The sequence below is a fragment of the Quercus suber genome, unplaced genomic scaffold (genome assembly GCF_002906115.3).
Source record: "Quercus suber isolate HL8 unplaced genomic scaffold, Cork oak 2.0 scaffold_205, whole genome shotgun sequence".
Classification (NCBI taxonomy): domain Eukaryota; kingdom Viridiplantae; phylum Streptophyta; class Magnoliopsida; order Fagales; family Fagaceae; genus Quercus; species Quercus suber.
Window position 1 is genome coordinate 296,023 of NW_027069663.1, and position 23,858 is coordinate 319,880.

The 23,858-nt window shown below is 37.8% G+C and overlaps 3 protein-coding genes across 3 annotated transcripts; 2 read left to right on the plus strand and 1 right to left on the minus strand.

Annotated features, from left to right (window-relative positions):
- Positions 1 to 11,727: 11,727 nt before the first annotated feature.
- LOC112035481 (uncharacterized mitochondrial protein AtMg00310-like) lies at positions 11,728 to 12,294 on the plus strand. Its single transcript, XM_024068304.2, has one exon. The coding sequence runs from the start codon at positions 11,728 to 11,730 to the stop codon at positions 12,292 to 12,294; it is 567 nt and encodes a 188-aa protein (XP_023924072.1).
- Positions 12,295 to 12,938: 644 nt separating this feature from the next.
- LOC112035479 (uncharacterized) lies at positions 12,939 to 13,274 on the plus strand. The gene has a single exon (XM_024068302.2). It carries the CDS (start codon positions 12,939 to 12,941, stop codon positions 13,272 to 13,274), a length of 336 nt encoding a protein of 111 aa, XP_023924070.1.
- Positions 13,275 to 14,102: 828 nt separating this feature from the next.
- Positions 14,103 to 21,336, minus strand: LOC112035484 (protein argonaute 5). The gene is made up of 21 exons (XM_024068306.2): positions 20,700 to 21,336; positions 19,431 to 19,651; positions 19,184 to 19,333; positions 18,954 to 19,087; positions 18,752 to 18,858; positions 18,342 to 18,445; positions 17,494 to 17,749; positions 17,263 to 17,373; positions 17,110 to 17,181; positions 16,700 to 16,822; positions 16,425 to 16,593; positions 16,225 to 16,346; positions 15,998 to 16,135; positions 15,788 to 15,930; positions 15,631 to 15,693; positions 15,494 to 15,557; positions 15,195 to 15,318; positions 15,045 to 15,118; positions 14,818 to 14,912; positions 14,686 to 14,717; positions 14,103 to 14,583 (listed from the first exon to the last, which is right to left on the minus strand). Exons 1-21 carry the CDS (start codon positions 21,210 to 21,212, stop codon positions 14,426 to 14,428), a joined length of 2,973 nt encoding a protein of 990 aa, XP_023924074.2. The 5' UTR covers positions 21,213 to 21,336; the 3' UTR covers positions 14,103 to 14,425.
- Positions 21,337 to 23,858: the final 2,522 nt, after the last annotated feature.

Below are 23,858 nucleotides of genomic sequence, written 5' to 3' on the forward strand. Positions count from 1 at the left end.
GGCCAAGGAAATCTATACATAGTATAAACAAGTATGGGGAGAGCGGATCACCTTGCCTAATCCCTCTCGATGGGTAGGTGAGATCCAAGGCTTCTCCATTCACCAAAATTGAGGTCAAAATTGTAGAAACCCAGCTTCTAATGAGCTCAACCAAATCAATGGGCATATTGGCTCTAATAAGCATGCCTCCTATAAAGCTCCACTCAAGCTTATCATACGTTTTCTCTAGATCCACTTTAATGGCATATACCCCACTTTCCCCTTCTTTTTGCTAAGGGTGTGAACAATTTCCTGCACAATGATTGCATTGTCAATGCCTTTCCTCCCTGGTACAAAGGCTGCTTGAAGAGGGGAAATAAGCTTCTCCAAAAAAGGCCCAAGTCTAGCAACAATAATCTTTGTAATTACTTTATATACTATATTACATAAACTAATAGGCCTATAGTTACCCAACATCTCTGGACCTTGAATCTTTGGAATAAGGATGATGTGAGTCCTATTCAAGAACTCTGGAACTTTCCTCTCAGCAAAGACTTTCTTCACCAAATCGATCATAGAATTCCAACAATCAACCAAAATCTGTGGAAAAACCCCGCATGCAAACCATCCGGCCCTGGGCCTTAAAAGCCTTAAGAGACCACAAGGCATTTTTGATCTCCTCCACCGAAGCATCCCCACTAATACTCCCCATTTCCTCATTTGACAATTTGCCTTGCCATATAGTGGAAAATGAAATCGACCAGGATGCACTAGAGAGAGAAGAGGAGTACACTTCATTGAAACCACTCCAAATGACATTTTTAATTGCCTCTTCCTCATATAGCCACTCCCCTGCTGGATTTTTAATTGCCAAAATCTGATTCCTTTTTCTCCTAACCAAGGTAGACACTGGTAGACGGTCGTATTTCTATCTCCTTGAATCATCCAGTTAACTCTAGACTTTAAAGCCCAAATCTCTTCCTCCTGACTCAACACATTATAAGTTCTTTAAGTAGCTCACTCTCAAGATTAAGGAGGAAGTTTGATGGTTTGATCGCTACAGCCCACTGAATACCATTTAAGCGAGCCATAATATTGTTTTTTCTAGCAAAGATATTTCCAAATTGCATTCTATTCCACTTCTCTGCCTCTTTAGTGAAAGAATCTATAGCATCCGCAAGCATGGGGTATTGTCTCCACGCTTGAGATACTATGTTGGGAAAGGTTGGGTTAGACAACCAACAAGTTTGGAACTTGAAAGGTTTCTTCCTATTAACAGCAACTCTCGGCTACATATCCAGCAGCATTGGGCAATGGTCTGAATGGCATCTAGTCAAGTGAACTACTTTTGCTTCAGGGAACATAAGCCACTAGCTAGGGTTGACAAAAAATTTGTCAATCCTCTCTTGAATGAGAGCTTGAACATTTCTTTTATTAGTCCATGTGAAAGCAGACTAGAGAACCCAATGTCAATCATACTACATTTATCCAAACACTTCTTAAAAATTAAAGATCTACTGACACTGATAGCCCTACCCCCAAATTTATCACCCTCCATAAGGGGTCATTAAAATCACCAGCTAACACCCAAGGCATATTATGTAACTCAGCAATTTTAATTAAATTTTCCCATAAGACATGTCTTTCAGTAGTTCTAGGACTTGCATATATTGCAGTAAACAACTAGCTAAGTTAGAATTTCGTACCTTTACCACGGTATGAATCTCCTGTTCAGTGTTGGCAATGTCGTAATCTCCACCCTGTCAATATTCCAAAGCAACCATAAACCACCCGCATAACCAATGGTCTCCGTGTGGATAGCACCATCAAATGGTAGCCTATTTGTAATCTCCCTAGCCCTCTCACCACCAATTCTAGTTTCCATCACTACCAAAATTGCTGGATTATGGCACCGAAGCAACTCCCTAACATGTCTTTGAAAAAAGGGCTTCAGAGCGCCCCTACAATTCCAAACTATTATATTCATGATGAACGAATGCCTTAAGGAAGGACTTCAACAATAGGCAGAGTGCCTTCACCTCCACCCTCAAGCTCCATACAATCCAACTCACTTTCTCTATCGATTGCCTCTCCTTTGTCAGCATAGTCCACCGTATGGCTAGACACTCTATTGGTGTTATCCAAGGTAGCAAAACCCATATCGGACCTCTCATCCCTACCACCTTCAACAGGTCCACCATGCAAATCCACCAAAGAATCCTCTCTGCCACTAACTCCGACTCTAGGAGAGACTAGCTGCCCTCCATCGCACTCCTCTCCGTTAGAAAGAGGTTTAACTTCCAACCGGGCTTTGATTTCATGTTGACCTCGCCCTTGGTCTATGATGCATGTGCCTTGATCACTACCGGACCCACCTCTGAATTGGTAGCCCACAAAAGCTTTTAACCTGAAAGAAAATTGATTCTGAGGATGAGTACCTGAAAGCCTTTTGCCACTACCATTCTCTTCTTCAATCAAGTTTCTACCTTGTGTATTTCGTGGCAATAGCAAACCAACTATATTGTCTCCCTCATCGGTGCTAGCACGAATAGAGAGAGCTTCCCTGTTTCGAGCAATACCCTTCTTGCCCTTAACTGAAGCTAATGGGTTATACGTGTTAGGTTTAAAAGCTGCATTAGCTTGTCTACCTCTATCATTGGGCTTAAAATATTTTAGCTCCTTCCCGGGCCTAGAGTGAGCCTTTTCAACACTCAACCCACTTGGGCCTGCTTCATCAAGTTCATTAACTGGCTTCAGACCCTCCTTTACCAAACGCTAGACTGCCTTAGCCATTTGAAGCCCGTCAATAGCTCTCTGGGGTGAGAGCTTTCTCTTAGTATCCCTACTCACCCAGTGCTCAAATTTTCTGCTCCTATCGTCATGTAGTATTGAGTTTCCTTCCCTGCTCGTGGCTGTCCATGGCCAAATTCATTGTGGTCCCAACACCTCTCTGTTGTTTTGTCCCTTGTTTCTTGCGTATTACAATTATCCACGGACCGTACATACTCTCGGGTACATCTTCTAATGCACTACCATGCACGTTCAAGCTAGGCCCCACATTTTGCTTGTCATTTATTGGTTCATGCAAATTGCATGTCAACGCCTCAGTCGCACCATCCAGTTGATTAGCTTCCTTGGCGATGACGGCTGGCGGATGGTATACGGACATTGCTCCTTACGGTGTCCTATTCTTCCACACTCAAAGCACAACTTATGGATTCCTTCGTACCACACTGGCTGCTCACGTTTCCCAATCAAAATGGCCATAACAAGCGACTTCTCGACATCGACCTGTACGCAAAGCCAAGCAAATCTACCTCTAAACTCAGAGGCCATGCGCGTGTCCACCCTCAACACGTTCCCAATCGCTTTGCCTATTTGAAGTAAGGCCTCCACATAGTAATACTCTATTGGGAGTTCATTCAACCTTATCCACGCTGCCACTGATGACACATTTGCAGTCGCCGGTGATAAATCTGGTTCCCAAGGTCTTATGGATAAAAAGCATGGTTTTAAAAACCGAACCGATTAAAGAACCGTAAAAGGGACTGATTATCGGTTTTTAGGTCCGACTGGGTCGAACCGATGATGTAATAAATAATTTAATTAATAAATATATAATTATAAAAAAATAAATAATAATTATTTAGCTATCAATATTTACTATATATATATATATATATATAATATTTTAGAAGTATTTTTATGTCAAATTTAACTCAAATTAAAAGAAATTAACCTAAACAAACTATCAAATAAAAAAGGTTATGGTTTTCAAGTTTTATGAAAACGGGTTTAAGGTTTTATATTCATATATAATTTTCCTTACTTTTAAGTTTTAACAAAACCAATATTTATTTAGAAAAATATTTACCAATGTTTACATAATTTTACACCTAAATATTTCTCCCAAAATATTAGTATTTATTATGTAAATATTTTATGCTTGTCTTGCAAAATGCAACAAGCAACTGTTGCTGTTATCTACGAAGTGCAAATAAGAATACTAAATCAATCTTATCAAAAAAAAAAAAATAGTAAATCAACGTGGTCACAAAGTGATCTCCCCACCTAACCATCAACGTGGCCAATTAACATCCAACCACATTGATGCTAAACTTTTAAACAAACATAAAGTCTTCTCCTTTGACTCTGACCTCCTTCAAGGCTTAAACAAAAGTTGATCTAGAAAAGTTAGAAAATTGCTCAGAGATCTCTCTCTCCGAAGAAGCAGCAGTGGCAGATTTAAATTGCTCTCTCCATCAAGCCCAGTTTGGCAATTCATCCTCACTCCTCGCCCCAACCAAGCAGATCTGAGATATTTCCTAATCATTTTCTCACATTGCTTCTCACACCTCCTCAAACAAATATGAGATTTTTCCCAAAGTAAGTGTCTCCCCAAATCTCATCTTATCCCAAATCAGAGGAGCAAAACCAGTTCGACCGCGTCGGTCTTCGATTATCAGGTTGAACCGACCAATTTTTACTATTTACCGGTTTTTAGGTCATTTTCGGTTTTATACCATAACCGGACTGGATTGAAGGCCGATTCCCGGTTGAACCAGTCGGACCAACCAGTTCGGTTTTTAAAACTATGAAAAAACGTGTTCTCCAATAAACCAAGGTCCCCTTTTCAGCGTAGCTTCATAGTCCTCTTCTCAAAGAAAATCTTGTAAGGAAGAAGCCATGGCTTAAATCCACACAGTCCAGCCTTTCAGCCGGCCTCCACATAGATAACAGTCTATTCTGTAGAAAATTTAACCCCACGGACCTCCCATAGACCTTAACAATGAGTGCTTTATACCAAGGGCTATGAATCTTCTAGTTAAGTTCCTTAGAAAACTTCACTGCCACCAATCCTGCCCTCAGGCCTTCAACCTCTTCATCAGAATCAGCATCGTCTTCCATGAGATTTCCAAAACTGAAAGCTTGCATGAAAGCACTAGGGATTTCACTGACCAGTTTGTCTTTGAAAGACGTGGTACTACTCCAAACGCCTCCATTGTTCCTCGGAGAAGAAGCATCTGAACCCAGCCCTTCTTGGAATCCCGCATGACTAACATCTTTAACTTTTTTTCTTACTACGCAAAAGTTCCTCCTGTTCCTCTCTAGAGAGAGCACGAGAGCAGTCCATCACTGCTCCAAAGATTAATCACAAGAAGAATGGTTTTCAACAATTCAGATCAAAAGATGATGACTTTGATGATTCTTCTTGCCACTAGAGATGACGAATCTGAGCTAGTTTTTTCCCCACCTCTCTGCCAATTGACAAACACTCTAGTGGCTAGAAAAATTGATGAGCTGGCAAGTATACAACAATTGGATTGGCCCCACCAAAAATTCCACTGAGCAAGATAATTTCAAATCCCCCTAATCAAAAGAAATCCCTAATGTTGAGCCTGCAACCCTTCCTGCCAAATTCAAAAAATCTGTATCCCTTCCTTCAAAATTCAATATACCCCATAACTCTTTTCCCACTCCAAATTTAACTCCTAAAGAATGAGAACATCCCCACATAGATATCCTAGATTCTCCCAATGATCCTTTGGTGGTTATTTTAGATAAGCATGATCTGATCCCAGCTGCAGATTTTTCAAATAAGAGGGACTCAGTTATGATAAAGCTAGATAGCTCTAAGCTTATTGAGGGGAAAATGTTGACAGATATGGATAACAACAATTCAAATGAGGATAATTCAAATATGGATATGGAGATGGAGATGGAGAGTATGTCCAATTATACTGAGGATTGGCTGGGCCAAAAAGAACTTTCTCCAATATCATGGAAACGTATTTTTCAGAGTTCCAATTTTCAAACTTCTGTTGAGAATTTGCCTAAGCTTCAACACACGGGTAAGCAACCTTCATCAACGTCATCTTCTTTGAACTCTTCAATTCACAAAAAAAAAAAAAAAAAAAAAAAAAAAAAAAAAAAAAAGCTATTTGTTCAGATAGTTTGAATGTTTCTCAAACATTTGTTGGGGATAATCTTCCACCCCCCCCCCCCCTCTCCAACATGAAGATTTTAAGCCTTAACTGCCAAGGGCTTGGAATCCCAGAGGCAGTAAAAGAACTCTGCTATTTGATGAGAGAAAAATGTCCCAAAATTCTTTTTCTATCTGAAACTCATCTAGATATGGATGGTTTTTTCGCAGATTAAAGACTAAATTGGAATTGACAGTAGGTTTTTGCGGTCCCTAGAATTGGATTTGGTGGTGGCTTGGCCCTCCTTTGGGTGGATAGTGTGGATTTGGATATCTTAATTTTTTCCTCATATCACATTGATGCTATAATAAATCAAGAGTGCGTTGTTTGGCACTTTACTGGTTCTTATGAACATCCCAAAACATCAAGAAAAGGAGAATATTGGGATTTATGTGTCAACTCCATGCATCTATCTCTTACCCTTGGCTTGTAATCAAATTGCTAAGTTCACAAGGGATGTGGGTGATTGTTTATTACTAGATGACATGGGATTTAGTGAGATTGGCTATGCTTTTTGTTCTAAGTATTAGTTTTCGCAAGGTGTCATTAGGGATAGTTTTTTTTTTTTTTTCACCGTATACCTTTACGATGTAATCGTGCTGCCTTAACTTTATCTAATACTGCAAAAGAGGAAAAGGAGGCTATTTGTTTAGTTAGAAGAATGCCCATCTTTCTCTTCTCCATTATAAACATAAATTTTCCTAGATAAAGTCTACTATTTTTTCTTTTCAAAAAAAAAAATATATATATATATATGTGTGTGTGTGTGTGTGTGTGTGCGCTTTAAAGGCCTACGCTTACATTAGTAAAAGCCAAACTTTTTTACCACAATTTTGTGTGAGATGGAAGAAATGATAAACAATCCCTCACAACCAATTATCTCAAAATTATTTATTGCAACAAAAAAAAAAAAAAAAAAAGATAAGAAAAAAGAAGGTTTAGTCGGAGTCTATTTTGTCTCTCTCTACAATTATATTTGATACTACTTGGTGTAAATAGTCAGGTTAGGTAATTGTAATGATAAAACATGCGGACACAAATTTTGTAATAATTTTGATGTAACAATCAGCTATAAACTTATAATTTAAGAGAGTTTCATTCTATGACGTCCGCTCCTGATGGTAATTTTTTATCATTAGACCAAGAGAGAAAATATTAACATTTGTTGATATTTAAAAAACTTAATTAAGGGAATTACATACGTAATTAAGTGAAGGAGATAGTTGAACTAGTATAATAGATTTCATTTTTAGTTTGAGAGAGTTTCTTTTTATGACGTTCGCTTCTAATGATAACTTTTTATCATTGAACCAAGAGGGAAAATATTAACATTTGTTGATATTCAAAAAACTTAATTAAGGGAATTACATATGTAATTAAGTGAGGGAGATAGTTGAAACAGTATAATTAAGTAGTTCATAGAGCACTTAACATGTTACATGCTTTATTGCACATAAAGGTTGTAGTACAAGATATTAAGTGAATAAGCAATCCAAATAAGCATAACTATAGTTCAATACCTGCAAGTTTGCTCGGAATGAAAGATATAGCAAATGTCTTTGGGATAGCTAATTTGTCCACATCAACAATATCTCCATTTGGAAGTTTTTGGCAATTTTACTGTTGTACTTGATACTATTTTCAATAAAATCCTATCTTTACAATACAGAAAGCGGATTTTATAGTTTTGTTTGTTATTAGAATTAAAATCCACTACTACATGCTTGGACTTTTCACATTTAAAGACTTTTATATTGATGATAAAAAAACAATTATCATAAAGATAGGTTGAATCTATTATATATGTCTAAAAAAGGTAAAAGGAAGTTGTTTCCAAATAGTTATTCTAAAATTTCACTTTTACCAAAAGTGAGAAGTCAAACGGACTCTCCTCTAGGGTAGGAGTTTCTCTTTCTCATTGGTACACGAGTCTCTTTCTCCCTTAGTTTCAGACTAAGGGTTTGACTTTACTTTTCTTAAATCTTAGATTATTTTGGAGTATGGCAGAAGATGTGATGCACAGTTTGGAGGGTTTGAAACTAATTGCAGAAGAGGCAAAAGTTATCTCTATTTCCGATGAGGGAAGGTGGGAAGAGATTGAGAGTTGCTCTCAGAGCTTGATTGGGACGCTTCTCACCGGCAAACTGTTTAATAAGAAGGCTGCTCACAGCACATTGAAGAGAGCGTGGGGTTTGGAGAATAAAGTCCAGGTAGTGGAAGTTGGGGCAAACCTCTTTCAATTTAAGTTCCAGATTGAATTTGATTTGGAGAGGGTTTTGAAAGGTGGGCCATGGACATTTGATAATCAGGTATTACTATTTGTCCGATGGCAAGCTGGGACGACTGCACGCAATGTCAAGTTTGATTCAGCATCTTTTTGGGTGCAAATTTGGGGGGCCCCGTTTGATATGGTCTCTCCAAAAGTGGCAGAGGAAGAGGTAGCCGTTTGGGGGTTGTTGAGGAAGTGGAGAAGAGGCTGAAACAGGATATCCCAAGTCTTTTTATGAGAGTAAAGGTGGCGCTACCTATATCCAAACCTCTTGGGCGATGGGCTTTTTTAGCAGGATCAAGTGGACAGAGGACATGGGTATCGTTTCGGTACGAAAGGCTGGCTCTGTTCTGTCATCACTGCGGGTTGCTAGGTCACGATCTTAAACATTGTGCTCAGCATTTTGCGTTAACAAAGGGTAATAGGAATATGGTATGCCAGTATGGGGAATGGATGAAGGCATCAGGGAGCCGTGTTCGTTCACCAAACCGGAGAGATCAAGCTCGAGAGGTGGACGACCATGGGAATGATGAAAGGAGGACCACGCTGCATCAACAAGATGAAATGGTAGAGACGGCACACGGCGGAGGTAGGTGTGAGTCAGACACTAGAGGTGGAGCCGACAAGTGCATTAATGACGATAACGTAAACAAAGGTCTTGCTCCAGAAATCTCGCTGGCAAATCCCGTGAGTCAAGAAGCGCAGAGTACGGATAAGGATGTGATGGAGAAGAGCACGTTGGATGAAATGTTTGGGCCAAGCATGGTTGGGCTTGGAACATCGGATGGGCCTACGAATGAAAGTGGAAATAACAGGCCTCAAGGATTGGATAAACAACGTACATGGACTAGACGTGCCCACATGGATTTTGGGCCTGTGGAGAACTTAAAGGAAGGTGCAAAATCAGTTCTGGGCAAACGAATAAACCAAGCACAGTAGCAGGTAAGTTTTGACAATTTAGATGAGAAAGAGGGGAAGAAGGTCAAAATAGGGGATGGGTCACAATCAACAGAAGCGGCGGGGGTGTCGGAACACCCCTGCTAAACACAATGAGGCTATTAAGTTGGAACTGCCAAGGGCTTAGGAACCCTTGGACAGTTGGAAGCCTTCACGATATTGTGAGGGATCAAGCTCCCATGGGCTGTTTTCTTATGGAAACTAGACTTGATAAAGAAGGCTTTAAGCACCATTGTCGTGATTTAGCTTATCTGAATAAATTGATTATTAAAAAACTTAACTCTGGTGGCGGTTTGGCTTTGGTTTGGAAAGAAGAGGTCAGGTTGGAAGTGATCAATTATACTGATAATCATGTCTTGGCAAAAGTAGTGGAGGATAATGGCTTTCAATGGTTTTTTACTGGGTTTTATGGTTGGCTGGAAGCGAATCAAAAACACAAGTCCTAGGCTCTCTTGAGGCATCTTTCTTCATTTGTAAATGGTTCGTGGTGTTGTGTTGGAGACTTTAACGCCTTTTTACATGCTTCGGAAAAACTAAGCGCCCATCCACCTTTGGTAAAACAAATGGAAGACTTTGGGGCTGCCTTGGAGGATTGTCAATTGATTGACTTGGGCTTTCGTGGTTATAAATTTACTTGGAACAACAAGCGACCTGGTACAGCAAACACCAGAGAAAGGCTTGATCGGGCAGTTGCGAATAAGGAGTGGTTGGATATGTTTTCTGCGAGCATTGTGCTTCATAAATTCTCACATGCTTTGGATCATATGCCACTAATTTTACAGACCGGGATGGATAACAGTTTCCATAGTAGAATAGCTAGGGGGTTTAAATTTGAAGAATGATGGTTATTAGAGGAGGAATGTGGGAATGTGGTTGAAGAAGCTTGGGTTCGGATGGGTGGTGAAGCTTCTCCAATAGTCAACATTAGAAATAAAATAAACCATTGTAGGGTTGCTTTATATGTATGGGGTTTGAATAGGACTAAGCCTGAGGTGGCAGAAATTAAGAGGTTAAAGAAAGTACTTGAAAGGTTACATAAAGGTGATCAAAATGAGGCAACCAGGTCTGAATATGTGACAGCCAGTAAACAACTTGATGATCTTCTGCTTAAGCAAGAAATTTATTGGGCACAATATTCTCGGTTGTCGTGGCTGAAGTCGGGGGATAAAAACACAAAAATCTTCCACTTAAAGGCATCGCAACGGTGTCGTAGAAAATTTATATAGGGTATTAAAAATTCTGAAGGGGTGTGGGTTGATAGGATTGAGGATGTAGCTAAGGTGGCGGTCCAGTATTTTGAGAATTTATTTTCTTTTGGGATACATGATCGGGTTGAGGAATGCCTTAATGCAGTCGATCATAGGATCTCTCCTGAGATGCTAAATATTTTATCTGAAGAGTTCAGTGCTGACGAGGTGAAAACGGCGCTATTCCAGATGGGACCGACTAAAGCTCCTGGACTGGACAGTACGAATGCTCTATTCTATCAAAAATTTTGGCATATAGTGGGTAATGATGTAGCTAATGCTATTTTGGATTTTCTGAACACCGGTTTTATGTTGCCTGAATTAAATTATACTTATATTGTTCTTATCCCTAAGGTGAAGTTTCCTGAAAAAATGTCTGATTTTAGACTTATTAGCCTGTGTAATGTTATTTATAAATTAATTTCAAAAGTGCTGGCTAACCGATTAAAGTTGATTTTGCCCCAATTAATTTCCCCCTCTCAGAGTGTTTTTGTGCCTGGCCGATTGATAATTAATAATGTACTTGTGGCCTATGAGACTCTGCACGCTATGCACAGCCAAAAAAAGGGTAAAAAAGGTGCGTTTGCGCTGAATTTGGACATAAGTAAGGCGTATGATAGGGTTGAGTGGTCTTTTTTGGAAGGAATGATGATCAAGTTGGGTTTTCCACAATGGTGGATTGATCGGATTATGGGTTGTGTCACTACTTCCTCCTTTTCTGTTCGCATCGATGGCAAGACATATGGAAATTTCAAGCCTACTAGGGGGCTCCGCCAAGGCGACCCACTTTCCCTCTATTTATTTTTTATTTGTGCTGAGGCTTTCACATCTCTGCTGGCAAGGGAGGAGGTTTTTGGCTGGCTTCATGGTGTGTCCATTTGTCGGTATGCCCCTTCTATTTCTCATTTGCTTTTTGCTAATGATTCTCTCGTGTTTTGTCAGGCTAAGCGGGAGGAAATGCAAGTAATTTCGGATGTTTTAGCATTGTATGCTGTGGCTTCCGGTCAATGTATTAACTTTGAAAAATCTTCCGTCTACTTTAGCAGCAATACATCAAGAGAGCAAAGGGATTGGATTAAGAATGCACTTAGAGTGAGGGAAGTGGAAAAATTTGAATCCTTTTTTTAATTTGGGCTTACCTACATTGATTGGCCGGTCAAAATATCAAGCCTTCTCTTTCCTTAAGGAGAGGGTTTGGAAGAAAATTCAGGGGTGGAAGAGGAAGTTGCTTTCTAAAGCGGGGAAGGAAGTCCTAATCAAAGCCGTGGCCCAATCAATTCCTACATATACAATGGGAGTGTTCCAACTCCCAGTGAAACTTTGTAATGAATTAAATATAATGTGTGCTAGGTTTTGGTGGGGTCAAAATGGGGATGATAAGAAGATTCATTGGAAGAGCAAGAAGTCTCTTGCTCAACCAAAGAATGAGAGAGGTATGGGGTTCAGAGACATTCGAAGCTTCAATTTGGCTATGCTGGTGAAGCAAGGGTGGAGAATGTTGACCAACCATGATTCTCTTCTCTATCATTGTTTTCAGACCAAATACTTTCCCCGGTGCACTTTTTTGGAGGCGGTTGATCATCCAAAAAGCTCATATGTTTGGAAAAGCTTACTTGCTGCTCAGCCTATTTTCAGGAAGGGATGTTGCTGGCGTGTAGGTTCGGGTTCTTCTATTCGGGTGTTATCGAACAAGTGGCTGCCTCGCCATCCAACAAATAAAATTCAGATTCCACCGAATGATATAGAGGAAGATTGGCGTGTGTCGGAGCTAATCGATTGGAATACTTTCCAATGGGACCGTACTATCATTGATATGGTTTTTAGTAGATATGATGCTGAGGCTATTTATCACCTCTAAGCAGATGATGTGTACTAGATGTGATGTTTTGGCTGTATAACAAAAATGGGTGGTACTCGGTACGATCTGGGTATTATACTGCTAGGTGTCTGTTGAGAGAGGCAAGCCAGGAGAGTGATAGATCCAATCTGGGGTCTAGCAGTGAAGTTTGGAAGAGAGTTTGGAAGCTTCATATCCCAACTAAGATCAAAGTATTTGTGTGGTGAGCTTATCATAATATTCTTCCAACGTTTGAAAAGCTTCGGCAGCGACGGTTAATAGAGGATGACTTGTGTCCCATTTGTAAACGAACCCTTGAAACTATTCTACATGCATTGTGGGAGTGTCCTGCAGCTCAGGATGTGTGGGCTGGTTGCTCACACCGTTTGTTGCAGAAGGGATTGACTGTCCAAGTCTCCTTGATTCAATTATTTGAAGATTTGCTGCATAAATTGTCGTTGGATCTGTTTGAGTCTTTTTTGGTTCTTTGCTGGCTTCTTTTGCATCGTCGCAACTGTGTTGTACATGGGGGTATACTGCAGGAGCCGGGTACTTTGATTGGGTGTGCTTGTAGTCTCCTTATGGAGTTCTTGGGGGCTCGGTCTCATCTTGCGATCCCTATGTCGAATGGCCATACATAGCAGTGGCAGCCACCTGCAGGAACAATGTACAAACTAAATTTTGATGCTACTGTGTTCACTGATATTTCAGCCTCAGGGATTGGCGTGATAATTCGGAACGGCAGCGGTCAGGTGATGGCTGCGTTGTCGTCAAAGGGTCTTGCAGTCACGAACAGTGAAGAGGCTGAGGTGTTGGCTTGCCGGCGAGCCTTGGAGTTTGCGATTGAGACTGGGTTTTCTGACTTAATTGTGGAGGGTGATAATTCAAAGGTGATGCAGTCTTTAGCCTCTTCTCTGCCGGATTGGTCTCTTTTGGGAAACCTCTATGATGATGTTCGCTGCTTGGCTGGAAGGTTGAGACGTGGAATTTCAATGTATTAGACGTTCTGCTAGTGGGGTTGCCCATTCTCTTGCTCGTTTTGCTAGACTTACTAATGAGGAATGTATTTGGCTGGAGGACTCTCCTCCGCCTGCTTTAGAAGCGTTGTCTGTGGACTCTGTCTCTTAATAGTTAAATGAAAGTTGATTTTCCTTTCAAAAAAAAAAAATTGACTTTCACCATGGATTAGAATACATATTATTCTAAAATCTGACTTATATAGATTGAGGCCGTTGTCAAGAATCACTTCCCTTGCTATATGCAAAACTAATAATTTGTGATAGTACTTTATAATATTTAGATTGTTGGAATAACAACAAATCAATATTATCTTACCTTTTCTTATCCTACATAATAGTATATCACACAAAATTAGGGTATAGAAATTACATTTAATTTTTTTATTCAAAAAAAGGGAATTGACTTTTTTTCTTCATATCACATTATATTTAAAATACCAAATTCATATGCCTATATAACTTTCCGTTGGTTTAAAATACTATCTTATAAAGAAAAATAAAAATGATACTTGCAATTGCATGTATATTGGCCAGTAAGCCCAACCATATTTTTATCTTAAATAAATTTACCTAGGGGCATTTCTCAACAACCCTTAAACTCTCCATGTTAGAGCAAAGTGGTCATATTGACCTGAGTTGGATCTAAAAGCGAACATTACTTAACCATTGCATTACCACAATTGCCATTTCCAGAAACTTGACCCAAGTTCCCAGTTCGGGCAACTCGATGACCTTTTTCAAGAATGTTACTACTTACAACCACAGTTCAACTGCATCAAGTAAAAGCCAACTGTAACACCAACATCAATATACTGAGTATCAAACTTTTTCTTTTTGCTATGGAAATTATACACCATTCTCACCACAGTTCAAAGGCTCGTGGCAAAGAAAGCAGTTTCGCAAACATATAAATATGCCCAAAAGAAAATTAAAGCCTAAAGCCTCTGGGCAATGGAAACTATACCAAAGCACCAATTGCAAGAGCATATTAACAAAAGATAGAAACATAGGAGGGGGAACTATGAGCGTCCTCCAAAAGAAACCCCACAAAAGGCCTAACTAATCTCAGTAGAGAAACAAAAGAGGGAACTATGAGCATTATCATCCAAAAGAAACCCCAGAAAAGACCTATCTCAGCAATAAAACATGACTTCTTTCACGTTATCCTTGATCAGAGGAAGGGGCCGGACTGTTCTGTTCTCACCGCCAGTAGAACCACCATCTGATGTTTCACCCTCAATGTAATAGCGTGCTCGAAAGGCTGCTAAATGGGCATAATATGCAGGAGGAACTGCAATAGGAGTTATCAATTCAGTAGAGAAACATGCATATGCACAATCTAATTGTAATTTAAATGAAATAAATAAATAAAAGGAAACAAAAGATATCAAACCTATGGAAACTGATCTAGTGCACCTTGCATACCTGAAAAGGAAGTTGATCTAAGTTACAAAATAACACAACAGAAATGTTTTTATGATCCAAAGAAGGAATTCAAAAAAACCAGGGATCGGAAGCAAATTACGTGTAACACAAATTATTGGTTAGCATTTGTAAGACATCTGCACTAAAATTGTTCTCATCATACAACACATGATAGTGCGTAGGCCGGCTGGTCCCCTGCAAGTACAATACAAATGAATTCAAATCATTCCTCTACAAGGAAGGTATGTCTATTCAGAAATCAAAATCCCATCCATAAATAAAGCCAACTGTTCTCTAAGTTAATTCTACAATGAACCAAAGTTTTACCTGTATACCAGCATGGCTGTTAAGATAGAAGTCAAATTCAGTTGGATGGCAAATCTGCGTATCGACAACAGTACCTACACATAGAGATACACAGTCAGTTGTTGTAAAATCAACAAACTGTAATTGACCATAGGGTGACAAAATGGGAACCTGGTTGGATATTGCCACTCCTGTCCGTTTGATTATCTGTAGGAAAAAGGCGTGTATGATGTCTTTTTTGAACAACAACAAAAGTAACTGGCGGCAGATAATTTGCCTCTAGTGAGAGACAGGCCTGAAAGAAACAGTTATAAAATTAGAGACCAAGGTGTCAACATAAAGACAACAAAAAACTAATATTCAACAATCTAGTCATCTTGATTTCAAATCTTTTTCATCCTTGTACTCCTGACAAATGCCTATCTGATACATAATGGCACCCCGGTACAATGACTCCTGAGCTATAATACCTTTCTTATTGCATCCATCTCATAAAGCAGTACTTGACTAAATTGACCTTCACTAACACCATCTCTGTGAGTAAAATAGAACAACATCAGATAGATATAATGAACAAATCCAATTTTGCACGATAAAAAAATTATACCTGTAGAAAATAATCCTGTGGGGTCTATACCCAGTTGCTCTTCTGAAGGCAATAAGTTGTTCTCTGAAAAAAGAGTGACACACAATTAAAGGAAAAATGAGAAAATAAAATAATATTTCCTTCCACTAAGGTAATAAAGAATCATGCATGACCTTACCTGATCATGCCTCCATGAACCAAACCCCTTTGAGGATCCTGCACTGATTTATAGAGATCCTGGATAATTTCTTCACGGTGATCCTGAGCAGAGACGAGTCCTCTGTACTTGGTTACCTCCGGCCAATCCATAGAAGCCACTACCTGTATCAATCAATTAACCATTTAACATGATAAAGTCATAGAGGGGTTAAAAAACTACATGACGTACCGCAGCTATCGAAGGGCTAGAGTCCTCTCCCGGTTGTGGATGTGTCACATCCGCACCAAATATAATTGTAGGGCGATCAGATACAAGAGGAATTCTTTTTTGAATAGCATCAGTTAACACATTGTTACGTCCCCCAGCCTATGAAGGTTTTCAATTGTCAGTTTAGAAATTTGAATCCACCAATGAATTCAACAGGATTAGTCAATCAGAAATCATATAGAACTAACCTTCACATTGATCTTGAGAGCCAAATTTTCAAGGTACTGCTTACTAAGCTTTGATGCTTGCTTGGGCTGACAGCACTGAGAAACAATTCCTAGCTCCGTTTCACATATACGTTTAATCTTCCCTAAAAGCAACAAAAATTATTTTAAGCAAAAGAACCCAATTCTAATTATAAAATCTGAATACTGATTGAGTTGCTCACCATATGACCCAGTGACATCGGGCAAAATAATTATCAACAGCTGAAGCTGTTTTCCAGGCTCAATTTCTTTAAGTTTGGCTGCACACTGCTTATGAATATCCATGAGAGCTCTATCAATTTGACTAGGATGAGCTGAATGTACTGGTATCAAAGGGTCTAAGTTAAAATCCTGGTGAAATGAGCAAAAATGTCTAGAGTCAATTATCTAAATTGAGTAAGGATCTACACATTATACAATAAAGTCATCATGGAACACCAGGTGATATGACTCATACAATTCCTTTGCTGTTGCACATGTTGACCAATTCATAACAGAATTGGAATGGAAAATCTCTGTTCACTCGAGTAGAGAAATTCACACACGTCCAATATGACACTCTACCACCGTTGACCATTTTCTACAAAATCAAAATTATAAAGGTTAATCAAACTAAAATAACATTTACGAATAATAAAAGCCATTCACAATATACAGGCAGACAGCCTTTGATACTTGAGAAACACCCAGACTAATCATTTACCTGCCACTTATTTTGGGCTACCATTATTCATTGGGTGGTGCTCTAAAGCCAACTTAAACCCAGTTTTACAGAATTTTCAAGCTAAATAATGTCAGAGGAATGGAGCAATCATAATACACTGGAATCAAGTAACCAGCTACACAACCAAATAACCACCATCTGACCTTGTTTATCATATTCCATTGCCCCATCCTAGGATGTTCCCTTGATTCTCTCCCAGATTCATGATAATTAAGCTGCAAAAATGGAAATGACATTAAATTTTACTGTATTATATAGACTAAATAGCTCAAACATACAAACCACCACAAAATTACCATAGGAGACGGCAATACTCGGGCATCAACCGTTGTAAGTCCTTCTCGTACGTCAATTCCAAATTCCTCACGTACAAGCTTAACTCTACTAAAATCATTATGCTTTACCATCTGTAATAAAAGAGAACCATACATCACCAAATTACCAACAACAAATCCATATTGGAAATCATACAAGCTCATTCAAAAGAGATACGAAAAAATTATCGCCAATTTACAACATTAACACACCCCTGTGATACTCCGTTCCCTATCATGAGGCCGTTGACACGTCGCTCTTAGTAGGTTAGTTACTTGTTTTTCATTTAATCTCTTAGTGTATCTCTGTCCAGCAACAATCTTACAAACCTCCATTGGTAAGTAAACTGGATTCGAATCACTACCAGCTTGAAGGGCAACCAAAGACCCATATTGGAGAAAAATGTTATATTTCTCACGAAAATATTGAAGAACTGATGTCCTTGTTTTCTTATCATCAAGGGTAAACCTGATGGAAAATGAACAATAATTAGCTAAAAAAATTATTAAAAAAACGCACATAAGTTGAAGAAGACAATTTCAAATTACAAAAAAAAAAATAATAATAAAAATAATAATTGAAACACAGCCAACAAATAAACAAGTCACTAGTAAGGCAAATTCTTATCAAAAGGTTTTTTTTTTTTACCTAAATTGCCAACTTAATACAACTAGAAAACAATTTGCAGCATAAGCAAACTTAAATCCATGAGAAAGGGTAGTTTCTAAGAGCATTTCCAAATGAACAGAACAAAACAAAAAACGTCATAAAAGATATCATTTAGAAAAAGAGGCAAAAAGGGGGAGGGAGGCAGTTACTTAAAATTTTTCAAGAAACCATGGCATTTTCATTAAATAAAATCCTATTTATTTTTCAATTTTTGTATTTAACTCAAAAAAAAAAAAAAAAAAAACCACAACAGAGCAATGCAAACAGTCTACCTAGCTAAATTGGTATTTATATTCACTACATACAACGTTATGGTTACATACTAAATACACCAATAAAAGAGGGATGCAAAAGAGGGGAAGAGAACAAATACAAAAGCCTAGTTACTCACATTAACTGGCTAACTGATTGTGTTGAAACACCAGTGACTTTGTAACTTTTTGCATACTCTGTATGAGTAAGCTCAACCTTTATTCCTCTCAAAGCCTTTTTAATCTGAAATTCACAAACAAAACAGAATTACTTCGTTGGAGCTAATTTATGCATCAACAAACCATTTTTTTTTTATATAAGTACATTATCAACAAGCCATTGAGAGTAAAAACTCAGGTAACAGCCAACAGAATATCTGAAGATAGCATATGGGGTTGTACATGTTTACACTGTTGGCATATTAAACACTCTTAATGTTTTTCAATTTTTTTTTGGGTACAATGGAAGCTAACTTTAATCATCATCTACATTCCATTCAAAGGTCACATTTATTCATCAACAATCACGTCATAAAGCGTGGAAAATAACCTTAAGACGGTCCTGATCAGATAGAGGCCTTGACAGATTAAAACGGAAATGTTTTGCAAGAAAGTCAGTCACAAGAAGTGGTTCGTAGAATGCTCTGGCTGACACATCTGCAACAAAATCAATCACATGTTAGAAGCAATATAATACAAGTGCAACTTTGAATGAAACATACCGAATAAGCATAGATAAGAATAAGGAATACCTATATTTAGAGAAAGCCCCATCTGTGTTGGCCTGAGAGATTGGTAGTAGCCTCTCCAATAATCAATACCATCACCCAATTCACCTTGAGTACCCAAGCTAGGATGAAAAAATGACCTCCCCACAACAGTATAACTATATAGTCAAATTTTCACCAGGTTAATACAGTTTTAATTTTTTTTTTTTTTAAAATCCATATCAATACAAGAAAAATGTAGATATATAAATTACTTCAATGATGGTTCTGCTCTGAGTACCACATCAAGAACTTGAATTGTTTCTTGCGGAACATCTGACTGCCTACTGATTAAAAACTCTTTCAGGTGCTGTAAGTCATGCATAGCAACAAACTTAATTGCCACTTTGAATTGGCGTTCTTTTCTGCAGCTCAAACAGAGCAATGGCAACTCATATCAGACAAAATTTAAACCGCCACAAAATTGAAAATACCCAACAAGAGAAAATGAAAGAACAATACCTCGCAGAACCGGAAGATGAAGATGCGGGATGGTCCTCATTTTGTAACTTGACAATGAACTCTTTGGATGTAAACGGCAATGCTCCTGCAGTATAAAGGCTCTTTCTACCATCATAAGCAGCCCTTCTGTTACCAAAATGCGACTCTCGGTACATTGTGTCTAGCTGAGTCATTACACTCCGATTCACTTTCTTTGATGTTATCTCAGGTGTTATAGTCACCTAAACCAACACAATATACACATGCATTACATTCAATACATATTAAATCCTCAAATAAATATCCAAAAACAAAAATTACCATCAACAGAAAGCCGTTAGTCCTGAATCAAATCTCCATTTATGGACCCATTTTTACATTCACACATGCATCAACTTCACACACTTTATAATAATAATAAAAAATTGAAAACCAAAAGGTCAAAGAACACATAAATATGAAAAAAAAAAAAATTAATCGACTTAAAAATTATCAGTCTTGCTGAAATGAGAATTTTAGACAGGAAATAAATAATAGATAAACACAAAAAAAGAAGAAGAAACAAAACTCCGTTTATGGACCGATTGTTACATTAACACAAACATCTACTCCGATTCACTTTCTTTAAAGTTATCTCAGGCGCTATAGTCAACTAAACCAGCACAAAATATACACATGCATTACATTCTATACATATTGAGTCCTCAGATAAATACCCAAAAAAAAAAATACTACCAACAGAAAGCCATTAGTCCTGAAATGAGAGTCAAAAAGAAAAACAAATCTCCATTAATGGTTCCATTTTTACATTCACTGATTCTCACACATGCATCAACTTCACACACTTTATAAAAAAATTTGAAATTTTGAAACCAAAAGGTCAAAGAACACACAAAATATGAAGAAAAAAAAATAATCAACAGATTTTTTTTTTAAATGACTAAAAATCAACATTGTGCTCTCAGTCTTGCTGAAATGCGATTCTTCGACAGTAAATAAATAATAGATAAATAAACACAAAAAAAGAAGAAACAAAACTCCATTTTTGGACAGATTGTTACATCAACTTCACACATTTTAAAAAAAAAATTTGAAATAAACCAGAAGGTCAAATACAAGAAATAAAGAAAAAAAAAATTGTAATCAATGAAGATTTAAAAAATAAGAGTAAAATAAAATATATGAAACAGGATGATGAGAAATAATTTTGGAGCATTGAAAACAAAGGCATAAAAGGACAAAATGTATATAAAAAAAAAAGGAGACGAAGTTTGTGTATGAGATACTCACATCGTAGTGGTGGAGATCTCTATCGGCGACTTGAACGAGAAAATGATTTGCTCGGACTTTGATTTTCTTTCCGACGCTTCCGTAGCCAGGCCTTTTCGGAACAACCAAGGCTTTCGAAGACGAAGGCGGAGCGGGTCGATCCTGCAATGTGATTGTCCTTTCGACACCTCTGGCCAGGTCAGCCACCGTGGACGACGATGGCTGAGGCTGAGGCTGAGGCTGAGGCGGAGGAGGAGCCGAAGTTGAAGCTGAAGCGAACGATGATGGTTGTGAAACAACCGGAGCAGGCACCGGAGTTAAACTAGAGGGAACAGGACCGCGGCCTCTTCCTCCTCCTCCACCGGCACCTCTACCTCCGGCGCCTCGTCCACCAGCGTCGCCTCGTCCGCCACGACCACCGCCGTCGCCTCGTCCGCCACCAGCGCCTCTGCCTCTTCCACCGCCTTGTTGAGACGCCGGTGACGGTTGATCGCGACGATAGTCCGGTTGTCTACCGCCGCCACGTCGTGACATTGTGTGCGCGAGAGAGAGAAAACACAGTGACGTGTGTGAGACTTCCAATGACAATGAGAGAGCGAGATAGAGAGAGAGAGCGTGAAAAGTAAGAGTAGAAGAGGCAGAGAAGCAGAGAGTAGGTTGTGTAGAAATATATACAGAGAAGAAAATCGAAAGACGTGTGGAAAATCAAAATATTAATTTTTGGGCGACGGCGGGGTTAATTTCTTTTCTGACAATTTTACCCTCCAATTCTTATCCTATTTCCCCAATTCAATCCTATCGTGAGTTTAAATTACCTTTTCAACCAATCCAATTTTAAAATTTTTTTGAAAACCGTTAAAACCATTGAAAATGCCGCGAGTGGGGAAGATGAGTAGTCGTGTTAACATGTCGTTTTGGATGACGAACCGAACAATTATTAAACATCTTTAATTAGAGAATTTTCAGTTCAGCACCCTTGAAAAGTGGGTGCATTTAATTATTGGTTTTCAAAATGGTTTTATGTCAGATTTTTGGTTTATTGAGTCTAGACAGTAGAGTTAGTAGAGTAAAAAAAAAAAAAAATTAGTTTACTCTAACCGTATTTTTAGCCCCTTTATTAATTAATGTAATTTTTTTATTAGCAGAACCTCACAATCCCTTGTCCTTAAAACACCATATGCAGGAAAAAATTATATGGTTTTCATAATAAAGCCCGATACTTATTCATGGTTTTATTACAAGAGTCACATCTAATTAACATTGTTGAGACAATTTATAATAAATAAATAAATAAAAAAACTGATTTCTAGTCAACAATTTTAAATGTATAATTTTTTTTTACTAAAATAATAAATAAGTGACATGTTCAAGTAGTCACGAGGACAAATGAATTTTCCCTCGTGCTGATTAACATTTCCATTAAAACATGGAGAGGAGGTGTTGGCATTGATTGCTCTGGTGTCAATTTTAAGACAAAACCCAAGGGGTAAAATAGTCAAAGGGAGGTTTATAGGGAGCAGAGAAGAAATCTTATTGGATATATAGTGAGTACCATACGATACTACCATACGATTTACCCAAGAAGACAACCAGTAAATTATCTAATTCCTAATTCCTAGCTAGCCATCACCCACGACATACAAATTTTTAGGCGGCGATGTTGTACACAGAAAATCGTGACGTGGTTTGGGAAATAGGACTTCCTAGGTCGTTGGTGGAGTCACCGTGGACCCCACCAATTGTTAATTAAAAAATCCGTACAATCCCTTGCGTATTGTGGTTGGACGATTCATTTCCTTTTAGTTTTAGGCTTAACACGTAAGAAGGAACAAAGAGAAAAAGGTCGGAAAATTGAAAACAGAATAAAATGTTTTAAAATATTGATTTTTTTATTCTATCCGTACTATATAAGCCCCCACCTTTTGGACCACCTTGATATAGTTGAAGAAAATGCTATTGAAAAAGTATGACTTTAGACATGTTCGAAGCTTTCAGGCCACGCTTTGATTTAACGAACTTATATTACCAGTAAAGCATTTAGTATAAACTTGTATTATGTATTAGGCTTAGCGTGGAAGGAACTCTTGACTATTGGGAATTCAAAAAAAAAAAAAAACTCTTGACTATTGGCAAAATGAGGGCTGAGAGATAGAGAGAGTCAGAGCACAATACAAATTTTTTTTTTTTCATATTCTTCGTCGTTACGTATCCCAAATCTTTTTCACTAAGTTAAATTGTTTTAAAGTCTATCTATTCCTTTTTATTAAGTACTCAATTCCTCCTATCATTTCATATTTGTGGGCATATCCTATACTTTAGAAGACTTCATATGTATCTAAATTATCTTCGATACTTTTTTGTTTGTCAGTGAAGCGTAGGAAACTTGGAATCAAATTTTTTTTTTTTTTTTTTTGTGGGAAAGGAATATCATTCAATGGCTTGTTCATATTTATCTAAAGTAGAAAAAAAAATGCTTCATTTGAAATGATTGATGTATTCAAATTTTTATTTGCACATTTTTCCTAAGCTGCTTATTAAGTGTACATTTGTTTAGCAATGCATCTGTGTTATTGCTGCATTTGTATTTTTTAGCTGGTCCCATGGCATTATTCTTGAACTAGTCAAAACACAAAAAACGCGTAAACAGTAGCAATTGAACAGTATTTTTCATTTTAATTAATATTTTACTATAGTATTTTTAATAATAAATTTTTAATTCTCCACAAATAAATGGTATCTAAAGGGACCTAAAATTTTTTTAAGAGAATATTTTGATTTTATTGGTTGGTAAAATGATTTTCACTTTTTTGAATAGCGACTAGGACTGCATTGGAGGACTCTTTTAACTCTGAAATAATCCACAGATATGAAAAAAATGTTTTGTCTTGTTCCTGGGTGGATTTCAAAATTCTCCAAAGGAAATAAATTTAGGCCCGATTGAAAACTATTTATTTTGTTGAATTACAATTTTTTTACTGAAAGTATTATAGATAAAAATAAAAGTTAACTGAAATAGTATAATGAGACTCATAAATAGTATCAAAAAGTACAGCAAGACCCATGAATAGTAGAAAAAATAAACTGAATAGTAAAATAAAATGACAAAAATAATCTTTGTCAAACGAACACTTTTTTTTTTTTTTTTTGGTGAAAAGGATAATGCATTAACAAAAACTAATT

What these genes read in the sequence shown, in the direction of transcription:
- LOC112035481 (XM_024068304.2), top strand. Translation starts at nt 11,728, where the DNA reads ATGGGAGTGTTCCAACTCCCAGTGAAACTTTGTAATGAATTAAATATA.
- LOC112035484 (XM_024068306.2), bottom strand. Translation starts at nt 21,212, where the DNA reads ATGTCACGACGTGGCGGCGGTAGACAACCGGACTATCGTCGCGATCAA. An exon ending in AGAGCAGAACCATCATTGAA is followed by an intron (nt 19,088 to 19,183) that starts GTAATTTATATA and finishes TTGACTATATAG; the next exon opens with TTATACTGTTGTGGGGAGGT. An exon ending in CAATCAGTTAGCCAGTTAAT is followed by an intron (nt 17,750 to 18,341) that starts GTGAGTAACTAG and finishes ATTTTCCATCAG; the next exon opens with GTTTACCCTTGATGATAAGA.
- LOC112035479 (XM_024068302.2), top strand. Translation starts at nt 12,939, where the DNA reads ATGTACAAACTAAATTTTGATGCTACTGTGTTCACTGATATTTCAGCC.